This window comes from Pteropus vampyrus, unplaced genomic scaffold (assembly GCF_000151845.1).
Source record: "Pteropus vampyrus isolate Shadow unplaced genomic scaffold, Pvam_2.0 Scaffold156, whole genome shotgun sequence".
In the NCBI taxonomy this organism is placed as follows: Eukaryota; Metazoa; Chordata; class Mammalia; order Chiroptera; family Pteropodidae; genus Pteropus; species Pteropus vampyrus.
In genome coordinates this window covers 1,756,685-1,781,613 of record NW_011888937.1, presented here as the reverse complement: position 1 = coordinate 1,781,613, position 24,929 = coordinate 1,756,685, and the positions used below count along the sequence as shown (strand labels likewise).

General features: G+C 37.3%; 1 protein-coding gene across 1 annotated transcript in view; it reads left to right on the top strand.

Moving 5' to 3' along the window:
* Positions 1–24,929, top strand: part of DNAH6 (dynein axonemal heavy chain 6) — a 262,220-nt gene that overhangs the window by 152,441 nt on the left and 84,850 nt on the right. Inside the window, exons 54-61 of the mRNA XM_023536421.1 lie at positions 7–132; positions 2,736–2,900; positions 6,615–6,682; positions 8,511–8,691; positions 12,257–12,436; positions 16,289–16,522; positions 19,489–19,624; positions 22,374–22,543. Coding sequence (XP_023392189.1) covers positions 7–132; positions 2,736–2,900; positions 6,615–6,682; positions 8,511–8,691; positions 12,257–12,436; positions 16,289–16,522; positions 19,489–19,624; positions 22,374–22,543 — 1,260 coding nt within the window. The remainder of the gene's footprint in view (positions 1–6; positions 133–2,735; positions 2,901–6,614; positions 6,683–8,510; positions 8,692–12,256; positions 12,437–16,288; positions 16,523–19,488; positions 19,625–22,373; positions 22,544–24,929) is intronic.

Below are 24,929 nucleotides of genomic sequence, written 5' to 3'. Positions count from 1 at the left end.
ACACAGGCAAACCTTTGGATAAGGAACAAGGAAAGCAAAAGCGGGTTAAAGATCATTAAGCTTACGGATAGTAATTTTTTACGTACACTTGAAAATTCGATCCGACTTGGTTTACCTGTCTTGCTGGAAGAGGTTTGCTTTTCACTTTTTTTTTCTCATGCTAGTTCCCAGCTTTAAGGTCACATCTGGAATCCTATACAGGCCATATTTGCATCATGCTGAAGACATCAGTCAGGTCCATTTTCAAATTACTCAAACCAATTGCTTTGCTTTTAAGAAAACAATACACTCTTATAGGGGAAGCAGTCTGTTGAGTAATCAAATTTTTCTGTTTCCAGACACCATTTTGGTGTTAAATGGGATGGGTGGGCTCTGTTTTCTGACACTGCTGATTCTTGATCTTCATCATGACTCCTGATGGTTGGCTGCCCCGAAAATTCAAAGCAGTAGTACCATGAGGAACTGACCACACACACTAACGATGTGAAGCCAGTAAAGCATCCAGAGAGTATAAACACTATTTTCTGCTTCGACATAAGGTCATAATTAGATTAAGTGATGTGATAGGAATGAACTTTTGTTATTTTTTTAAAGGATGTTTGTTGAATCTAACTGCTCCATTTCTTCAGAATCATTCCAAGAATGGATGTTTTTGTCCACTCATTCAATATACATTATTTGAGAATCAATGGTAAACAATACAAATGTGGTCGTTTCCCTCAATAGCTTACAATCTAGTTGGGGACGAGAACAGTAAACAGCAAAAAGAGGGTTCTGTGATAAGAGTTTTGAAGGGGCAAGCCCAGTGCTGACATAGTCATCAAGGAGGGCGAGATGTAGGAAACGAATTTATATGCACAGCCACAGGTAGTAACATCTGAGCTGTGACCTATATAATGAGGTCAGCCATATGAATAGCTCAGAGAGAAGGGCTTCCAGGCAAAGTGTACATGTGCAAAGGCCTTGGCCACAAAAGAGAGTGGTCAGTGGTTGTGGTTTATTTACCTAATTTAATATTCTATTTGTATAAGAGAAGGATGAGTGAATGAAAGAACGGGCTGTGAAATGAGCATCCTTTTAACCGTGCCTAGAAGTATCTCTGCGACAGCTTAGCTGTAGCACTGGCATCTTGCCTGGAATGATAGCTAATGTTAATGTTAGCTACCATTTATTGAGTACTTGCTACATACCAGACGCTGTTCTTGGTATTTTTCATATATTACCTCTTTAAAATCCTTACCACAACCTTACAAAGTAGTTACTACTATTATCTCATTTTACCTGTGAGAAAACTCAGGCACAGAAAAGTTAAATGAACTGTCTGAGCAGCCTTGACTGTCTAGAAAATCCACCATACTCCCACCTCAAGCTGAAAAGAGCACGGGAAGCTTCCATGTGTGGCTTTCTGCCCTTGACCTTTACTGGTAAAGTTCTGTAATGGGTTCCAGGCCCTCATTCAAACCCTGAAGTTACAAGAGAGGGTAAGGTCTCTCAAAATCTTCGGCATAGTTATGTTAACTCTAAACTGGATTCTTAAACTGCAGTTTACTTCAGACACAGGGGGTCCTGAGGGAATTTCTTCTCTCATGGCAATGGACAAGAGACTTTCTGGAGATTGATCCCCTTGGACAGCAGAGGCTTTTAACTGTAGCTGAGTGCTCTTGGGAGTGGGGGTAGACCTCTGGTCAGGGCCCCAGCCAAGAATCGGACACTCTGAATGGCTTCTCCTGTTTTCTGTAGCTTGAAGCATTAGTACTGTATACCCAGCTGCTTTCTACATTTGTAGGGTGATATTTTTAAACTTCATCTCCACCCATTCATGAGTGTGAAATCGAATCAACAATCTCAATTAGCATTTTTTAATGAATAGAATAGAATGTTAAAATTATATCATGAGTAGTAGTAAGGGAAATTTTATCTCATAAACTTTTGTTTTTAGAATTTACATGCTTGGGTATCATGCCACAGTGTGAAAAGAGATTTGTTAACTACCAACTACAACCAGATTTTGACAGCTCCTGGGCCATGTGCCACCGTCACACACATGCTGACCTAAAGATGTTCGTAGTGGGTTCTATTGGTACTGTATTCATGCCCAAGTCCTTACCAACAATCAGATTTGCCTTGAGGGGAAAAAATAACTATCTTATATAATAGAGGTTCACAAACATTTTCCACAAAGAGCCAGGTATTTTAGTTTTTTCAAGCCACATACAGTCTCTGTACAAACATTTTCTGAACAAATATCCTTCTTTGTTTGTTTTGGTCTTGGAGGTTTGTTTGTTTGTTTGTTTTTACCACTCCTTAGAAAGATACAAACCATTCTTAGTTCAAGAGTCATGCAAAAAAAGGCCATAGAAAGCCAGATTTGGACAGCAGACTGTAGACTGCCAACTTATGACTTAGAACAACTATGAACGTGAACCTAGTTTCATTTGTCTGAGGCCTATTGAAGGATCACCCTGCAGGGACGCTCTTTTATTAGCTTCTTTCTCATGGAGATCAATAGTGCGTTGCCTTCACATGCTTTTATTTCCTTAGACTATTAATAAAACAATCATTGGGAAATGTATACTGTTTGAAGTAGTGAGAGGACATGGAGAAATACCTGTAAGGTCACTAAAAAACTGCTTGTTCAAAGTAAATATTAAGGTCTAAGGAATTTGGAGAAGTTAATGTTATCTATTTTAATGCCTTGTTTTTGGACTTTCATTTTGTTTTAATTTCATTTTAAGCTTAAAGAAATCTTGGATCCAGCTCTAGAACCCATTCTTTTGAAACAGACCTTCCTAAGTGGTGGACGACTGCTTATTCGCCTTGGAGACTCAGACATTGATTATGATAAAAATTTTAGGTTCTACATGACAACCAAATTGCCAAATCCCCACTACCTACCTGAGGTATGAGCTGTGGGTCTGAAATTCCTAGCCTGAAAGGATTATTATGGTGTGGCTGGTCTCTGAAGTTTGCTGGGTTCCCACCTGAGGGAACAGCTCTCGCCCCAATCACTCTTCCCCCTCCAAAACTCCCTTTCTTTCCATCATCCTCCACTCTTGCTTCTCTTCTGAGTCTTGATTCTGATTCCAACTGGCCATCTAGTCGGGACTCAAATTCCTCCCCACCCAGTCCCCAGGCCGCTGCCTTGTCTCACTACCCCGTACACCCCCCGCAGCACTCTAGCCATCTCCCTTCTGGTCCACAGCTGCTCCTCACTTCTTGGCAGGCACCACCCCCTTCCTATCATTCTTTTCCCTCCTTCAGCACAAGACCATTTCTGCCCTCTTATTGTGGCCAATACATGAATCAGAGTTTCATTGAGAGTCTATTTGGGGAGACGGGTGGCTGTGGATGTTTAAGTGTGCCAATGCCCATGGCACACGGACTCAGACAAAGAGGTTATCTGCTTGAAAACTCTGGTGACCGACAACGTCAGGAAATCATGATTCAAACAGCTAGTGTGTCTGTACTTAAAGTTCTGGGAGAGGAGGCATCTTGTCCCCTTCCTCATGTACTTAGACTGTTTGAGGAAGCTGTTTGAACCCACTTCCATACACATCTCTGAGCCATGATAGGATCCCGAAGAACCCCTACTCCTGTGCTGCAGAGCCCAAGGCAGTTGCAACAGAAATGAAAACAGCTGGGACACCTTTCTCCCTTCCCAGAATGGGTCCCCAAGGAGCTACTCCACCCCCAGAACCCTCGGTGCTGCCACAGCTCCAGGCAAAGCTGCACACTCTGCAAGGTCTTTACAGCCCAGCAGGTCTCCCTTTCTCTAATAGGGTCCATGTAATCAGGGAAGGGACTTCACAAATCAGAACTTGATTCTTCCCTACACACACTGAAAAAAAATCCTTACATATACCCTTTCAAATAGTGTCATTTTTACTTTAATTACCGAATTTCTCATAGCACTTGTCTTCATAGATGTGTTCAGGTTGAATGAAATCAACAGAGTTCCTGAATAAGATGAGGAAAATGTCATTAAAAACCTAAGTTAACCTGTATACTGAAAACTACAAGACATTATTAAAAGAAATTGAAGAAGACACAAAGAAATGGAAAGATATTCCATGTTCATAGATTGGAAGAATCACCATAGTTAAAATGGCCATATTACCCAAAGCAATATACATATTTAATGCAATCCCCATCAAAATCCCAATGGCATTTTTTAAAGAGATAGAACAAAAAATTGTCAGATTTGTATAGAAGCACAAAAGACCACAAATAGCCAAAGCCATCCTGAGAAAAAAGTACAAGGCCGAAGGTATCACACTGCCTGACTTCAAATTATACTACAAAGAGACAATAATCAAAACAGCATGGTACTGGCAGAAAAACAGACATACAGACCAATGGAATAGAATTGAGAGCCCAGAAATAAACCCCCATATGTATGGGCAAGTGATTTTTGACAAAGGAGCCAAAAACATAAAATAGAGAAAAGAAAGCCTTCTCAATAAAAGGTGCCTGGAAAATTGGAAAGCCACATACAAAAGAATAAAACTAGACTGCTGTCTGTCATCATATACCAAAATTAACTCAAAATGTATCAAAGACCTGAGTAGAAGACCTGAATCAATAAAGTGTATAAAAGAAAATATAGATACTAAACACATGGACCTTGGTTTTAGAGATTTCATAAATTTGACCTCAAAGCAAGGGACATAAAATCAAAAATAGCTGGGACTATATCAAATGAAAATGCTTCTGTACAGCAAAAGAAACCATCAACAAAACAAAGAGGCAACCATCCGAATGGGAGAAGATATTTGCAAACAACGCGTCCTATCAGGGTCTGATAGACAAAGAACTCATACAACTCAACAACAAAAAAATAAACAACCCAATTAAAAAATGGTCAGAACAGAGACTTCTCCCAAGAAGACATACAAATAGCCAACAAACATATAAATAGATATTAAACTTCACTAGCTGTTAGGGAAATGCAAATCAAAACCACAATGAGATACCACCTCACACCTGTTAGAATGGCTGTTATCAACAAGACAAATAATAACACGTGTTGGAGAGGTTGTGGGGGAAAACGAACCCTCATACACTGCTGGTGAGAATGTAAATAGGTACAGCATCTATGGAAAATAGTATGGAGGTTCCTCAAAAAATTAAGAAAAGAATTACCATATGACCCAGCAATCCATCTTCCGGATATCCACCTCCAATATTTGCACATTTAGCCATACAGATACAAGCACTCCGATGATCATTGCAGCATTATTCACAGTGGCTAAGACATGGAAACAACCAAAATGCCCTTTGATAGATGGTTGGCTAAAGAAGGTGTGGTACATATATACAAGGGAATATTACTCAGCCACAAGATGAAATACTGCCATTTGCGACATGGATATCTCTTGAGATTATCATGCTAAGTGAAGTAAAGACAGAAAAACTTGAGAATCTAGGATTTCACTTATATGTGGAACATAAATCTGAAAGCTAAAAACAAACAAGGCAAACAAACAAAAACACAATGACATAGACAACAGTTTAGTGGTTACCAGAGGGAAAGCGGGGAGAGAGAGGTAGACAAGAGTAAAGTGGGTCACATATATGGTGACAGAAGGAAATTTGACTTTGGCTGGTGAATACACAATGCAATATACATATGATATATTATCGAATTACATCCTTGAAACCTATATAATTTTATTAACCAATGTCACCCCAATAAATTTATTTTTAAGCCTAGGTTAGGGTTTTCTATAAGCCTCAAGGGGTTTAACTAAACAGCCACTGCCAGAGTGCATGCCCCAAGTCCCATTTTAGAATTTAAAAGTTACAAATGTGCTGACTTACAACCTTTGATGTCTCGTTTAACTTTTGAGAAAGAGCATCACACCTCTCACCCATTCCTAGCTCTGTGACTATGGGTAAATTATTTCATTTCCTGGATTCTCAAGTCAATTAATTATAAAGTAGAGAGAAAGCCTACTTAAAGGATATGTTATAAAGATTAAATAAGAATAATGTGTGAGATATATGACATTTAAACACCTACTCTTATTATATTTATTCTTTTTGCTTTTGACGTATTCAAGTAATGTCAGAGTATTATAGCAACAAATTTCATAAAAATATTGTGATGACACAAAATATGTAAAGCTCTACTTATTATTAATAATATCTTAACCAGGCCAAACTGTAAGTCACTATAACCAAGTGATTTCATTACCTTATTTGGTCCTCACAAATACCCTATGAGTTGTTACTATCATTATCCCAGTTTTTAAATATCAGGAACCCAAAGCTCAGCATGAGTGAATGAATTGTCTAACACCATACATGTACTAAAAGGTGCACCTGGAATTTGAACTCAAGCAATTGATTCTATAACCTTGCTTCTTTCTAACCCTTCACTGGCTCACCTACGGCATTTGAGGAACAAGAACTCATACTGGCAGGGAAGATCATATTAAGATTTTATAAGACATAGTGTACTTGGTGTGTGTGGGGGTGGGTGAGTATATTCACGATTAGACCTGAGATACATCCAGCTGGATAATAATGAGCCATGTTCTAATGAAGAATGTACTTCTTATTTTATTGGTCTGAACTTAAGCATTTTTATGTACTCTATGCTTCTTTTCTAGGTGTGCATTAAAGTTACCATCATCAATTTCACTGTAACCAAATCAGGTCTGGAGGATCAATTGTTAAGGTAAAAAAAAAAAAAAAGAAGGGGAACAAAAGTTTTCTAATGTTTTTTTTTGGAAATTTTGACAAAGAAAAATTTTAATATATAAATAGAAAGCACCACTCATGAACCCTCAGTCATAAAGATGAGAGTAAACGGCCAAGTTCTTTACATCTTTAATCACTTTTCACAGCAGCTGATCTTGCCCACAGTCTTTTCAAGGCAATCAGGGCTATACTCTAATTCTCGTCCATGGTTTGGACAAGGCCTGCATCCCAGCCCTGCCTCTTCCCTTTACTTGGGCTTCCATTCTTAAGCGAGTAAATGAGGTCAGTCATTCTTCAGTTCCTAGAGTTAGCCAAGAGGTTTAGGAGGGAAAAAATTTTAATATTTATTCAAATAACAACATTGATGTTGGTTAAAAACTATATGTATGCGTGTGTATATATGAATAAGTATATATGTGTATATATATATTCATTAACTCTAAAGAAAAATATAATTTAGACTCATGTTCAAAGTAAATATAATCCTTAATGTTTGAGTCAAGATTATCCCCATTTACTCCTGTTATCACTAATGAGTTTAAGTCTCATTCCTTCATTTTAAGAATCTATTCTGCCAACTGCTAACTTGCTTAACTTCTGCTAGGCTAACTTATTTCCAAACAAAGAGTATTTCACCACATTTTATAGACATGTTCTAAGGACATAGCTAAACATTTTGCATATCAGTTTGTTCCCATGAAAAGTTCAGCTGAGCTGTGTCACCAAGCTGTCAGCATGCCAGACTGCCAGGGATGAGAAGTGTCCTGACAAGAACGAGAAACACTGAGACAGCCACGGGGCGCAGAATCCCTGAACTATATTTTATACTTCTCTCTTCTGAAAAAATTCTTTAAACAAATGAATTTGAGGGGATAATTTTTTACGGCCTTCACATAATTTTGAAAGTTTCTAAATTCAGCATGTACGTAATAAATAAACAACGGGTTATTATATGAAGCAGTTCATCATAGTGAGTAATAGTATGTGCCCTGGAGCCAACCAACTCAGATACTAGCCCAGTCTGCCTCTCAAAGCCACCTGACCTCAGGAAGTGGCCCTCTAGGGTCTGTTTGCTCATCTGCATGCTGGGGTGGTAACCACATTGTCCACCTAATAAGACCATTCAAAGGATTAAGAGAGAATCCGCATAAAACCCTTGGCAGGGTGCCTCACACAGAGTGATGCTTAATAAAGATTCATTCCTGCAAACAAAGGGCTGGGAGCAAATTACCAGAGGACAAATAAAAGGAGACAAAGTTCACACACTTAGATGAGGAGGGCAGGGTTGCCAGAGGTAAAGCCCCTTTATTAGATGCAATCAAGAATCAGGGTGGTGATGGGATTTCAGAATCTCCCATGTTGGTGTGAAAAGAATGTTCCAGGCACCATTTTCAGCCTGGCACAAACAAGCGATAGAGACAAAAACTAAATGATTAGAGAGATCAAATATTGAGCAGGTTTTCCTAAGAGAAAGTGAGCAAAAGCTATGGGAACTGTGATAGGGTGTACGTTTTTAAATACAAGAATCAGAACTAATATGTACTTCAGTGAATAGCCACTATGTAAATCTAGCAAAAAGGGGGCCTTGCGCATTAGGATTTAGCTAGTATCACGGAGCAAAAAGAGCTACGTAGATATAGATAGATAGATAAATAGATGATAGATGATAGATAGATAGATAGATAGATAGATAGATAGATAGATAGATAGATAGATAGAGATATAAATATAGATATAGATATATATACCTGCAACTTTAGAACACTGACAATGCCATAATATAGATATTCAAACTTTGTTTCTAGTGATGTAGTGCGACTTGAGAAACCCGAGTTGGAAGAACAAAGAATTAAGCTCATTGTGAGAATCAACGCTGATAAAAACCAGCTGAAAGCTATCGAAGATAAAATCCTGAGAATGCTCTTTACATCTGAAGGAAATATTCTGGACAATGAAGAACTTATTGACACACTCCAGGATTCAAAGGCAAGTAAAATATTTTTAGTATTTGTAAAAAGTGTGTTGCTTCAAAGATTACAACTACAGCTTTCGAGGGTTCCTACAAAGTCTTTTAAAGAAAGAATGGTGGTTATACCTGGGCTGCCAGCGGCATGCAAAAGAGCGTGCCTGGCTGGCACCAACCAAAGCGAGAATAGACAAATTGTAGACAATGGCTCCTCTTGTCTGTATTTTTTAAATAAAATGTGTAATGTAAAAAACTGGAAAAAGATATAAGTCGAAAGGAATAATATAATTATATATTCATGTTAATGTCACCCCTCCAGGAAGCCTCCTGGTATTCCCAGCTGGAATTAACTCTTCCTTCTTAGAACACCTGTAGCACCTTATCTGAACCTCTATTATAGCATTTGTCACTGTTGACTTTATGTCATAGTTACCTAATTACATGTCTTATCTCTTCTGTTAGGTTGTTAAATTCCATGTAGTGGCAATCTGCGAATAGTTCATCTTGATATGCCTTCTCCAAGGGTTAAGCGTGGTGCCTTGAACATAAATGGTGCTCAATAGAAATGTGTTGATAGTAAGATGAAGTTTTACATTAAACGTACATCCTGCACTGAATTATTACTCAGATTCAGATCATAATTTTAAAAGTGTACTGGGAACACAAGCTATAAAATGATTTTTATCCATTCATGAGAAACATAAAATAACTTACTAAAAAATTCCTTGACAGAAAGTACATGATGTCTTTGCCTTTCATTGATGCCAGAAATGGTTTATGCTTCATATCCTACAGTCTCTTGAGATCTCAGTATTGAAACTATAATAAACAAGTAATTCAGGGTCCCCCATTTCTTTCCTCTCTTTGCTTGCCTGTTTATCAGTCTCTTTATCCTCTTTTCATTCATTCTTCCTTGGGTTTTTCATTTCTGGGAGTCGGTTGTTAACCTGTTTTTTATCAAAGATTTACTTGCAAATTGTTTAAAGAATAAAATATATCTACAAGGTTTGTTATAAAAAATAGCATTTCCTGCCTTCTCTGCCCCCACCACCACCCACCCACGATGCCCTTCATAGAGACAACTACTTTCATCTCTTTTTTGTTTTGGTTATTTAGGTTTTTACATCTTTCCTCTAAATAATAGACTCATATTCCTACTTCTTGAGTTTTTCTTTTATACATTAACAGTTGTCTATACTTCTAACACACAAATACACCCTTCCCATCCCCCAGTACCCCACTATAGTTATATCCTGATTGTAATTAAACACTCAGTGTTTACATTGCCTGGAAGTGTAAAGATCTGGCTGCAGATATTTTGGGGGCTGAGAAAAGGAGAGGAGCTAGGGTCTTCACATCCAGTGTGCATACATTTACCTAATCTCTCTGTTTTCAGTATGATCCCTCAATCTGGTCCTCAATTGTGCCTGGCTTTCTTCCATTAAAATAAAAATTTTGCTCTATAATAGAAAAATAGAAACCTCTATTTTTCAGCTGGGTGGTATGAAGAGGCAGCCTGGGAGTCTATCAGCGAATCCTTATTCCAGGCACTTCCCATTCCTAGTGGCCCTGGATGCGACTAATTCCTAAGCCTTTGATGGGGACTCTGTTTTACAAATTGGGTGAATCTTTGGCTTTCCCCTTTGCCAGTTTAGGAATCTATTTTCCTGGACACTAAGTTATTACCACTCTTCTATCTGCTTTCCAATTCCCAAAATTTAATTGATATATCCTCTTTCATTCTTCCTATCTTTGTGGGTTCACACTATTTTTTAAAATTCCTTTACTGTAATTTTATCATGGTTTCAGTAGGGAGCAAAGATAGACTGCCTTCTTCATCTATAAGCTGGTTTTTTTTAACTGTTTGCCAGGAGTTGCTTTGGAGATATCCTTTCTGTAGGGTAGAGACAGGACTGATGCTCCTGGGCTATATTCCTGCCCATAGTTAACACACCCCTAAACTCCCAGAGCCCTCATTTAAAAAGGTGTATTATATTTCCCAACCATTTCCAAAGCCTCAGGTGTCTAGGGCATATCTATAAGTACTTACTAAACTCAATTGAGGTATATAGTCTTCTGATATTATCTGGCAAAAAGAAGACAGTCCACTTTGCTTTCTCTTTAGCCCTGGGTTCTGCATTATCAGGGTCTGAAGCTCTCCAAGGGATAAAAAATTGTTTGTGAGTGGGTCTCCATGATCCAACTGCTCCTATAACAACTTCCTTTTTCCTACTCATATATAAAAGCTTCAGGTGAATCCAGTATTAATATTGAGGTCTCTCACTCCACTGTTCCATTTCTTGTCCCTTCAGGTTCTTAAGGGGTCATTACAGGGAGAGTTTGAGCCTTTGGTTTCTGGATACAGCTTCGTACTCAGTCCCACCTTCCCTTTCCTGATGGACTGGGGTGAACAGTCTAGATTTAGCCACTAGCCATGTGTGGCTATTGAACACTTGAAATATGGCTAGTCTGAATTAAGGTGTATTGTTAGTGTAAATATAAAAGAGATTTCAAAAACAACATGTAAAAATATCTCAATAATTTTTATATGAATTGTATGTTGATATAGTCGAGATATATTGGATAACATTAGGTTAAATAAAATATATTGTTATAATTAGTTTCACTTGCTTCTTTTTACTTTTAATAAACTTCAAAAAGTTAATTATATATGTGCCTCACGTTATATTTCTATTGGGTAGTGAGAATCTCAACAGAAACCTAATGGTCCCCTTTATCTCTCCCTTTCACATAGCAAACTCTGAGCAGCAGTTCCCATATTATTGTTCATGATCCTTGTCCTAGAATCTTTGACTTTCTAGAGACAAAGGACCTTCCAACCCTGGGATATCCACAGCTGAAAAAAAAAGTGAGTGGCAGGAGGGGAGAGAAGGACAGCCAGCAACATAGAGAGACTGAGGGAGACAGAGTCGGGAAAGCCCACTGACCAAAAGGCTCCCCAGGGCCGCAGACCCAAAGTACGGAAAATCAAAAGAACAGCAAAGACTTTGAAAACATCTCTAACTTACTTAGGTTTATAACCCTTCGCAAATAACAGCTTCTATCCTCAAATTTCCCCATGACAATATAGAATTCCTTGTTATTTCAGAGTGGGGTGTGGTACCACTTCCTTCCAGCCTCTCTCTACCCACCTCTTTTGGGCAGTGTTCCAAAAGATCTAGATGTGCCTTCCGCCTTCATATTCATTCACTATGTGAATCCGGGATAATTTAGGACAGCTCATGAGGAAATCAGAGAGCAATTGGGAGTACTGTGTTGTGTTTCCATTTCAGAAGTACCTCAGATTCGAGTCTCAGAGAAGTACTACTCCAGTTTTTTCATAGCAATTATTTGTATTGCCTGTTTGCATGTGCTATTCCTAATTCTGGAAGGAAAGGAGGTCAGCTCAGTCAGTAGAAGGCTACTAAGCCTGGAGACAGTCATTCTGTCTGGGTTCCTCCCCCATCATAATCACTAGTTCATCATATCTTTATTTCTTTCCTAGACCTAGCTGGATATATTCCAAAACTCTCACCATTTTTTGGAAACAGATCCTCAAAAATTTGTTTTCATATATTTATTCAGATCACTTCTGGTACCATTAAAATCAGGCTGAAGGAAGCAGAGTCCACTGAAGTGATGATAAACATTGCCCGTGAGAAGTACCGTCCAATAGCCACTCAAGGCTCCGTTATGTACTTCGTTATTGCAAGCCTCTCAGAAATAGATCCTATGTATCAGTATTCATTAAAATATTTTAAACAGGTAAGTGTTATTATCAGTGAAATTTCTCTCTTTGGTTTTCCTTTAAACCCTGTTGAATTTCTTCCTGTCTCAGACAAATCATGAGTCTAGTTATTGAGTAAAACCCTCTAGGAGTTTGGATTCAGCCATTTAGTTCAAGAGCGGCTCCACCTGCCATGTCTCCTAAAGACTCGAGGGCCCCATAAGCTCAGAACACTCTGTAGAGGAAGAAGAGACTTTCTCTTGGTTTCCTCGACTAACTAGCTTGCTTGATTTCCTTCTTGCCTGTCTTTCCCTTTTTCTCATAAGAGTCATAGCTCCATACTATTTCTTTATACTTTCTCTACAGTAATCCAGCTTTCTATCCGCTATGAAGAGTTTTCTCTGTTGTATCTCAAGTCTCTGGCAGCACTGCTGCTTAAGTAAATTGGTTTGTATCTTTTGTTCCAGAGCTTTTTACACTACTGGCTATTCTCCCACCCCTGGCTTTTATTTAGAGGAACTGTACATGACCCAGTCTCCTTTTCTTTGTTCTTTTCTCACTTTCACCATATTACTGTGAGACTTTCTCATTTTATTTATGGTCTCTCTACTTGGCCTCATAGTCACAGTTAAATTTCATCTAATTTCTCATGAATAGGATATTTTTGCCCCTTGTCCTCTTTGTAGCAACATTCCATAGCTCCCAAAAACAAATTCAATGTCACAAATCTTTGGCAAGTAATGTCAATTCATCTAAAGACTTCCAGGGGAGAAAGAAAGTTTGCATTACTCATTATACAGCAGAACTTACCAAGCATCCCCAGTGGTCCTCTCTTTGCACCTCCAGAGTTTCTCTCAGCTACCAATGACTTCTCCCTCTCAGCCCACCCGCACACAGCCTCACTGGCTATTTTTCAATCTACCGGCTCCTAGTATTCTTGTCTGTATTGTTCTCTTTCCAGTTTAGCTTACTTTTGCTTCTCTAATCATCTGTGCTCATACCCATAATACAACTCAACAGGCAAAGACCTCTCCATATGTGCCATTTACAGTAGAAAACAGTGGAGAGTTGTAGATATACTTTCTCCCTGCAACACGTCTTTCCTTCCTATTATCTGCCCTGGAAGTCAGGCCAGCCTGGGCCTAGTGTTTTCAAAACGCTGCTCCATGCACTTGGGGTCCTAAGTGTATTTTCATAGATATTGCCTGTCAATCACAGTCCACACTCCAAAGCCACATCCAACCTGTCCCTGTCCTATATGTCTCGAACCACACTTCCCACTACTCTGCAGCAGCCAAATTGGTCATTCATATTCCATAGACTTACTAGGCACTTAATATTTATGGCACTCCCTCTGTTTAGAATGCCCTCCCTCCCAGCTTAAATGTCACCTTCTCCAATGCAGCCTGTTGCTGAAGCTGCAGTCATCAGGAGGCTCAGATAGACTGGACATCCAAAATGGCTCACTCACGTGGCTGGGTTGTTGACAGTGGCCTACAGTGGCTTCTCCATGTTGCTTGGGCTTCTCACAACATGGCAATGGGTCCCAAGAGGGCATTCCCCCCAAAGTAAAAGTTATAAGAAACCAAGGTGAGAGTTGCAAGACTTCTTCTGACCTGGCCTTGGATGTCATGCATCATTACTTTTGCTGCAATCCCTTGATCAACTGAGTCAAAGCTAGCCTCGGGAGGAGGAGATTTAAACTCCACTCCTCAATGAGAGGAGTAACAAACAATTTGCATTGGTCTTACATCCAACACATTTGCTATGCTTCATATGGCACTTATACCATATGGCCTTGGGTGGTGGGCTTCTCTTTCCTACTTGAGTCTGACCTCTAAGAAGGCAATAATGAAGCTTCACCCATCCCTGTCCCCCTGTGGTGCTTAGAACCATAGAATAGTTCATTAGTGTTTCATGAATGAAGAGTTTGTTTCCATTTCTCCATAAAAAAGCTGTTGAAATATTCAAACTGTTTTTATGACGCTAGACAAAGCTCATTTTTTCCTCTAGACATCTTGTTTAGTACCCTTGATATTGGTAGGGGTCCAGCAGCAATAGGAGCTACAGGAAGGAGTGTAAATGAAGAAGTCAGAGAAATGAGAGTCGTGTCATTTAGATGTGCCTGGGCTCTCTTTCAACAAGATGTGCATTTGCTTTGGTAGCCTTTAGAAGCCATTTGTACTGGGATCAAATCTCAGTCCCCAAAGTCAGGGATTCACCCTTCTCACGTCTCTCTCCCCTTCTTTAGTTGGCACATATTAAACCAAGCAAAGTAAGGATTAGAAAATTTTTTATTTCTACCTAAATGACTTCGATAACACTTTTTCTCATCCTGAGTGCTCTGTAACTTATGCTTTTCAAGGTTTTTAAATCTCTATCAAGAAATAATGAAGATTCTTTGAAAATATCGTGGGCTAACAGAAAAAGGGATAAATAGGATGAATCATCAAAGCACTGAAGTTTTGATGTTTGGAAGGGAAACTAGAAACACAATACATATTAGTAGGTGACAGTCCTGGCCAGCCTCTACCAAACCCATCCAAATTCCATTTCACACTGAAATTATTTAGGATGTATCAAGATTTGCTATGTTTTACTTTGTCACGAAACTTAACACATCTTCACTGGATTTTAGCCTGTCTGCTTCTTGCCAGGTTGTTAAAGAAAGTTCAATCTTCTTTTCTTTTGAATGTATTAAAGTAACAGCTCCATTACACTTTGTTGACCAAACTTTGGAAAGAATTAGCAAGGGTTTTCCTAGTTCTCTAAAATAAGTGTATGCTTCTTCAAGCTCTTTGAAAGTTGGAGAATAGAGCAATATCTTTCAGTGAGGAGACTGAGACAGCCGGGCTCTTTTCCTTTTGTGCTCCATCCTGTTAGCAGGATGGGTGGGTACGTGGGAGGCCCGCAAACAACAGTACAGTGTTTGTAGGGAGGAGTGGAGTATAATTCTTGGCCCTGATCTACCTTGGTCCTCTGCTGGCTTCCAGCTTCCAGTCTATTTTGATCCGTCTGATCTCCCCATAAGCAGTGCATCTTGGCTCAGGGATTGGGCAGGCCCTGCCTCACCTCGCACCTTTGCCCCTTGTGCTGTGAATACTTTGAAACTGAAGCCACATGCCCCTCAAGTCCCTCATGAGACTCTCCCAGTCTCTGCTGCAAAATCCCCTTGCCCCACTGCTTCCTGGCAGGCCCACGAGTTCAGGCTCTACTCAGCTTCCTTACACAGCTTGAGGCCCTTGAGAATTTTTAGATCTTTCCCCAGTGCTACTTGTAGGTTGCAGGAAATGGGTAGGGCTACTTCTGGCCCTTTCATGTCTCAGCCCTGGATGCCACCATCTTTGCTGCCTTCTCAGTGTCCTTGTAATGTGGGGCACCTCTGAGTCAGGGGCCACGCTTCCAGGCAGGAAGCAGAGTGGAAGTCTCTTTTAACACTGGTTCCTCTTAAATTTCAAAGAAAATTCTAGCACATTCTTCTCATACCCTCATAATTATCTTGGGGAAGTGCCAAGAACACATGACCTTACCTCGCCCTTACATCTCTCGCTTCAAAATGATTGTCAAATCTGATGAGGATATGAAAACACTGGTTCTGCCAACTCACCTCTATTTTTCAACATTTCCTGTCTCACATCAAAATAATGCCTTTTGAATGTTGTCAAGAGTTTGGCATTGGTTCATTTCTGAAAAATAGGGATAGAAAGGGGAGTACAGAAAACAAATATCACATATCAATTTGGGATGAATTCTGGACTTTTCATAGTATAGTACTCATCTCCTGTACTACTATTTGCTCACAGAATATGGGTTGGGGATGGAGCAGGTATTATTTTTTCCACAGAAATTCAATTAAATCAGAGACATTGATAGAGCTCTCTTTCCCACAGTTGTTCAATACAACAATCGAAACTTCTGCAAGGACAGATGATCTACAGAAGCGCATGGAAATACTACTGGAACAAACCCTCCTAACTGCATATGTCAATGTTTCTAGAGGACTTTTTGAACAACATAAACTCATCTACAGCTTTATGCTCTGTGTTGAGATCATGCGTCAGCAAGGAAACTTAACTGATGCTGAATGGAATTTCTTTCTCCGAGGTCCTGCAGGGTTAGAAAAGGTACCTGTTTCAAATTTAGATTAATGATTCTTGACTGATATTTTTAGAAATGTGTTTGGGGGATATCTTTTATCTAGTTACTTTATTTACTAGTTCCTAGTATCTTAATACTAGTATTTTACATTTTTATCATAAGTGCTACCTGTCAGTAGATCAACAAGTCAATAGAATAAAAAGAAAAACCACATTATCATCTTAGTTGACACGGAAAAAGCATTTGACAAAACTCAACACCATTTCATTATAAAAACACTCAACAAACTAGAAATAGAAGAGAAGTTCCTCAAATAGATAAAGGATATGTACAAAAACCCACATTAATATCATTCTTAATGGTGAAAACCTGGATGCTTGCCTCCTAAGATCAGAAGGAAGACAAGGATTACTGTTCTAACCACTTCTTTTCAGCATTGTGCTGAAGATTTTTTCCACATCAGTTAGGCAAGGAAATGAAATAAAAGGCATCCAAGTTGGAAAGGAAGTAAAACTATCTCTATTTGCAGATGACATGATGTTGTATATAGAAAACACTAAAGAACCTACTTTAAAAAACTATTAGAATTATTTAACAAGTTCAGCAAAATTACAAGATCAATACACAAAATTAATTTGTATTTCTTCTTTGTGCTTGCAATGAACAAGATAAAAATGAAATTAAGAAAACAATTCCACTTACAATGGCATCAGAAAAAATAAAATACTTAAAAATAAATCTAACAAAAGAAGTTCAAACTTATACTCTGAAACTACAAAACATGTCAAAAGACATTAGAGGACCTAAATAAATGGAGAAACATCCCACATTTGTGGATTGGATACTTAATTGTGTTAGGATGGCAATACTCCCAAAATTGATCTACAAATCCACTATAATCCTTATCAGAATCCCAGCTGACTTCTTTGTAAAAAATTGACAAGCTTATTCTAAAATTCTTATGGAATTGCAAAAGATCCAGATCCCAAAGCTTATTACAAAGCAGCAGTAATCAAGACAGTATGATAATAGCATAAAGATAGATATATAGATAAATGGAATCAAATTTGAGAGTCCAGAAATAAAACCAGGTCTCTATGGTCAATTGATCTTTGATGAAGATGTCAACACAATTCATTGGGAAAAGAAGTCTTTTCAACAAACAGTGCGGGGACGACTGGATAGCCACATGGGAAAGTATGGAATTGGACCCTTACATCAGACCATATATAACTTAAAATGAACCAAAGATCTATATGCAAGAACTAAAATTTTTAATAGAAAACATAGAGGTAAGTTTTTATGACCACAGATTTCACAATGGATCCTTAGATATGATACCAAAAGCATGATCAACAAAAGAAAAAATAAATTGGACTTTGCTTCAAAGGGCACTATCAAGAAAATAAAAAAACAACCCATAGAGTGTGATAAAATATTTGCAAATCATATCTGATAAAGGATTTGTATCTAAAAAATAAAAAGAACTCGTACAACTAGAAAATAAAAAGTGAAATGACCAAATTTAAAAAAGAGCAAAGGATCTGAGTAGATATTTCTCCAATGAAGATATACATAAGCATGTGAAAAGATGTTCAACATCATTATTTATCAGAGAAAAGTAAATCAAACCACAAGAGATTCTACTTCACACCCACTAGAATGACTAGAATCAAAAAGACAGATAATAACAAGTGTTGGCAAGAACATAAAATAGTGCAGCTAATTTGGAAAATGGTCTGGCAGCTCCTCAGACAATTAAATGTAGAATTACTGTATGGTCCAGCAATTCCACTCCTAGGTATATATCAAAGGGAAATGAAGACATATGTCCACACAAAAACTCAGACATAAATATTTATAGCAGAATTATTCATAATAGCCAAAAGGTAGAAACAACCCAAATGTCCCTCAACTGATAAGTGGGTAAATGACATGACTATCCATGCAATGAGATAGTATTCAATTAAAAGGAATGAAGTACTAATATATAACACAGCCTTGAAACCTAAAAACAACACTGAAGACATTAAGCTCAGTGAAAGAAGTCAGTCACAAAAGACACATATTATAAAATTCTATTTATATGAAATATCCAGAATAGGCAAATCTATGGAGACCAACAGCAATTTAGTAGTTGTTTAGGGCCAGTGGGAATGGGCAGATATGAGGGTAATAGCTAAAGTGTATATGGAATTTTTTGAGGAGATAAAATGTTCTAAAATTAACTGTGGTGATAGTTTCACATATCTGTGAATTTACTAAAATACATTAGATCGCATGCTTTAAATGGGTGAACTGCTTGGTATATGAATTCTGTTTCAATAAAGCTGTTTTAAAATGTAGTATAGAACTTCAGGCAAATATTCGTGAAATTTTCAAAGAACTAGTTTCGGTATACAATCAGGGCTGTTTCTCTGCCTCTTTTGAAACTGCTTACTAACATGAAAATGTTTTGTGGAATATTGATGGATGGCACAATACTTTTCCCAGAAATTTCTAGGGATATATGAAATAATTAGACATATACTCAACTCAGCTAGAATAAGATTGCCACTTGTCTTGCTACTGATATTGGTCTTCTACTCAGCTTTCTCCATTTCCTAGAGGTGAGAACATCTGGAAATTTGGTTTGAAGACTAGTTCTCCAGAAAAAAAAATATCATAAGAATACTTGGGGGTAGGAGAGACTGATGTGGTGTGTTGGAGAACAGGCTGGAAGTAGACGTAACAGATCTAATGTTAACCCTTCAAGATCAATTGCTTTCTGCAGTGTCAATCTGAAAGCTTTCATCAACTGCACTTCCATGCAAAGGTCTACAGGTAGAATTGATTCCACACCATTTGTATTTCATCATATCTTATTACTTATCCTGGGTAAATGGTTATTTTTAACATGCTTTCAGAGCTCGATTTTTCAGACAAAGTAGAAGCATGTTTTTTGTGGTCGTCTTTGTGAATTATTATTTGTTTTCTTTTTGTTTTTTAATAGGAACATCCACCTAAGCCTGAAGTTCCCTGGCTGCTTAGTCCCATGTGGTTCTCCTGCTGTGACTTAGAAGAATCATTCCCAGTTTTTACAGGACTTACAAAATATATATTGCTACATCCTATTCCCATTCGCTTAGGTAATATGGCAGAAAAGATCTGCTATAGGAGGTTATAAATAGGCTCATCAATCCTAACTTGAATATCTCCTTTAACCTTTTCTGCAATATCAATATTTTTCACTAGGAGATTTCTTCATTAATAAGAAATTGTGAATTACTTGTTTTCCCAATTTCTTGAGTTGAATTCTTGGCCCATGAATTTTCACTATTTCATGTTTACTATTATACTCATTTTAAGAGTATGCATGTACCTCTAAGTATTGCTTTAGCTACATCTCATAGGTTTTTTTTAACCTTTTTATTGAATAACATACATACAGAAAAGTACATAAATTGAAGTTGACTTAATTTTCAAAAACTGACTATACTTATGAGCCACTACCCAAATCAAGAGCTAGAATACTCCCAGCCTCCCAGAATCTCCTCATACTTCTTCACTGGACCCTTATCCTCTTCCCCAGAGATAATGACTGCTCTGAATTATAACATTCTGTATTAATTTTCCCAACAATTTTAACATGTATCTTTTTCAATTCTAAAAGTACACTTATTAGTTCGAAAGCATTTAGGATTTGAGGAGACTATCTTTTAATAATTTAATTATAATATGGAAATTATATTCATGGTTTGCATGAAATCAATTCTTTGTAATTAGACTTCAGTTTATGTCAGTTATTTCATATGTGTCATTTCTCGGATGCAAGACATGAATTCATAAGTTTAGTTAACCATCACCAGACATAGTTACAGAATTTTCTTTCTTGTGATGAGAACTTTTAAGACTTACTCTCTTGGCAACTTTCAAATATACAATACAATATTATTAATTATAGTAATCATGCTGTACATTACATCTCCAGGACTTATTTATTTTATAACTGGAAGTTTGTATTTTTTCACTCCCTTCACCCATTTTGCCCACCCCTCCACTCTCATCTCTGGCAACTACCATTCTGTTCTGTGTATTTGTGAGTTTGGGGTTTTTTGTTGTTGTTGTTTGGTTTGGGTTTTTTTAGATTCCATATATAAGTGAGATCATATGGGATTTGTCTATCTATGGCTGAGTTATTTCACATAGCATAATGTCCTTAAGGTTCATCGAATTCTTTTATTGTGTTTATTTTACTAATGTTTTTTATACTTGATCTGTCAGTTTCTAAGAAAGGTATATTAAAGTATACCACAATGATTGACAATTTCTCTTTGTAATTATGAAATTTTTCCCATTATATTTTGTGAAACTATGATGTTAAGCACACGATTTAGGTTTAGGATTATTATCTTCCTAGTAAATTGTTCCCTTTTTATTAAATAATACTCTAAGCTCTGAATAGTGCTTTTTTTGCTTGAAAATATTTTTTGCTTATGGCCATGCCACTCTGAACATGCCCAATCTTGTCTGATCTCAGAAACTATGCAGGGTCGGGTATGATTAGTAGATGGGAGACCACCTAGGAATACTAGGTGCCGTAGGTGTTAAAAATATATAGTTTTTTAATGTTAACATAATTACAGCAGGTTTCTCTTGGTTAGTATTCCCCTTCTATATATTCTCTACTCTTCATTTTCAACTCTTTTGTGTCACCATCATGTGTTCAATGTACCTTGAATGAGATTTTGTTCTTGCTTTAAGCAAGATGAGAGTCTCTCTTGTTTAACAGACAAGTTTTAATCCAATTATATGTATTATGGTTATTGATCTATTTCATTGACTCTTAACTGGGGAAGATTTTGTCCCCCAGAGGATATTTGGCAATGTCCGAAGACATTTTTGGTTGCCACAACTCGGGGTAGTGCTACTGATATCTAGTAGCTAGAGATCAAGGATGTGGTTAAGCATCCTACAATGCTCAAAACAATCCTCTACAACAAATAACCATTAGGCCCAAAATGTCAGTCGAGGTGAGGCTAAGAAAGCCTAATCTATTTGGACTTATTTCTATCATCTTATTTTGTGAGGATTTTTTGGGGGGGCGAAGGGAGCAGGCTTTTTCTTTGTTTCATTTTTTTCTTCTTTTTTGCATTCAAATATATTGTCCAAATTCTTTTTATTTCCCTCTCTACTACTTTGAAGTTCTACATTCTATTTCTATTTTTTAGTAATTACTCTTATACTTTCAATATGAACACTTATTTGAGTCTACACAGTAAACGGGGTGGTTTAAAGTCTACATGACCAGAATTTCTGGGATCCTAATATGTTTATTTGATTTTAAATAAAGATTAGGAAAAAAATAAAATGTTCTTGAATAACTGCATCAAATAGAAAATTATGTTTCTATTTTATGGACCAGTTAAATAAGAGGACATATACAAAGGACTATAGTGGTTAATGTATTCTTATGCTATTATCTAGAACATGTAGGTTCATTTTATTGTGTTTTTATTATGGGGTTTGTATTTTAATATAAGTGACCTACTTTGTCCAATTTTAATTGTATTTGCCTTGAATTCTAATTTATCCAATGTTAGTCTTATCACTTCAATTTTCTTTTTGCTCACATTTAATTAATTTGTTTCTATGCATCTTTTTATTTTTAACTTCTTTGTTATTTTGTTTTAGCTTTGCTTTTTGTAAGTGTTTTTCTGATCCAATTTTAAATTCTTGGCTCTTTAATTAGGTTGAGTAGGGGGAGTTTAACATATTTACATTTGTAGGAAAAACTGATAGTAAATGTAGAGATTTTTAAATTACAAAATATATTTTTTTTATTTTAAAGTTGAAACAACTGCAATTATAAAGCATCTTTTTAAATTATGTTTCTAGGATCTTTTGAGACTTATATTAACCCACAGGAAAGGGAAGCCTATTCCAAAATGGAGGATAAAGAGCAATTAATGATAAAGGAAAAAGACAACACAAGCCATGATTCTTGGCATCCAGAATTAAGTTCTTTCCATAAGCTAATTCTTATTAAATGTTGTAAAGAAGAAAAGGTAAGGTATTTTTTAAAGGACTGTGTTGTACCTATTTCTACTAAAGTTAACCAGCCAATTATGATTAGATTTATTTGTTTAGAGAGTAACAATGGCCAAGTTTGGGAAATGGTTCTAAGAAACAGAGACTCTGTGTTATTAATAGAACATAATATTTTATATAGAAAATTATTAAAGAAAAGCCTGGAGAGCCAACCAGAAACCTAGTCATCCTAGTGTGCACCTAAGGAAACTTGTGCTTTCTCCCAGAGAGTACAGGGGTCTGCTGGAAGGTGTTAGCAAGGAATTGGTGGGCCTTTCAGATCTTGACAGCAGTAAGAAGAAGGCATTCAAAGAGAACTAAACCGTAGTCACCAAGCCTAGTTTGAAGATTATTGAAGTAGTCGTTCTGTGTAAGAAATGATGGCAGCCTGAATTAGTATAGAGGTGGTAGATTGAAGAGATAAAGGGTGATGTGGAGAGCAGGAAACTGGTTTTGTCTCCCAGTTTCGGCTTGGGTGCCAGAGGGGGCAGTTGTATCAACAACGGGCAGATGTGAAAGAAGAAATGTGTCACAGAAAGATATCACTGAATATGCAGTGCCTGCCAGCTATGAGAGTGGAGACCTATTAATATATAGGTAGGAAACTCTAGAGAGAAATGTAGATTAGAAATAAGAGATTTGGGAATCATCCACATTGAATTGGAAAGTAAAACCATGGGAGTTGTTGGAATCATAGAGGAATAATGAATAGTAGAGGAAGAGAGAACAGGTGGATGATATATGAAACCTTGAGGAACACCAATTTTTAAAGGGCAGAAAGATAGGATGAGGAGCCCATGAGAAGGAATAGTCGAGAGAGCAGGGAAAGAATAATAGTAGAAAAAAGTGGCAACATGACATGGAAACCAAGGAGGTATAGAGTTTTAATATAGTGAAAGTTACTAATAGAGTGAATGAAGCATTGCATACAATTCTAGTTTTTATATATACAGATGTAATCTCCAATTTATTGATAATAATGGAGTTATAATACCTGCTGAGAATTCAAGTGATGAGTTTTCAGGAGGCACTGGAGAAAAATGGAAGTTGTTCCTATAAGAAATGAGAGAGAGAACTAACTAGAGGAAGCCAAAATATAGTTGGGAGATATTGAGATATCGATGTTTACTATAGGATTTCCTGCTATCTCTGTAGGAACACAGAAAATAAGTTGTGAAGTTGACCTGAGCTACAGATGATTGCTATAGAACAGAAGATGCAAGGCCATTGAGGCTGTTGGTAAAGTCATTCTGGAAAGAAGAAGAGATCTAAGAAAGGGTTTATAGACTGGAAGAAAAGGGGAAACCTTGCATTTCTTTGGGAGCAGATGGAGTTGGACTAGAGGTATAGCACAGCAAGAAGTATGGAAGAAGTTGTGATCAAAGTTGAGTTAAAATTTCTAATGAATGGTTCCAAGTGACGGCAATGTCCTGAGGCTGGCCATGAGTATAGGTGACTGAGGAAGAGATGAGATGGTGTGCACTGGGGTTAGAGGTCAAAGAACTGTGAGGTTAGGATGTTGGATGGCTACATGGACCCTGGACCTGAGTTATGTCATCTCAGATGGTAGCAAGACAATGCCTGGGACACAGTTAATAGACCACTGGAACAAACATGTAATGGAGAGGAAGGAATGCTATGAGCCAGGTAAAAAGTCTTTAGTGAATATGGGACAGTGACCACCAGATTAGAGGCTAACAAAAATGAAAAGATGACTAAATGACAAGAGTCCAAAAGAAGAAGTTTAAAAGATAATTAAGATATTGAGGCTAGAAAATTCTAGAGTATGAGGAATTTTGCAAGATATACAATCTGGTTTCTTCAACGACATATTTTTGTTTGTTGTTTGTTTGCAAGGGGAAGGGGAAATGAAGGATGAAACTTATAGATTAAACTTAAACAAATCAATTAACCTCTGTATAAGCTTTATTTAGATACTGTTTTAAACATACTGCATTTAAACACACATACACACACATACACACTCAGAGGCAGTTATGATTTAATTACGGAAAGGTGAACACTGACTAGATATTTAATGATATTAAGGAATTATTGTTAATATTTTAAATGTGATTATAGTACTGTGGTTATGTTTTCTAAAGAGTTCTTATCTTAGAGATATATGCTGAATTCTTTAAGGTGAGATATTATGGCACATGAGACTTGCTTCAAAATAATCCTAAGGAATGGAGGAGTAAGTGGGTGGGTGTATCGATAAAACAAAATTAGCCATGTCTTGAAAAACGTTGAAACTGGAGGAAACATAAGGTTTATTATTCTTTAATTTTTTATGTGCTTGAAATTTCCATAATAAAAAAATGTTTTTACTGCCATCACATCTTTCAATTACCATGTCCCAGG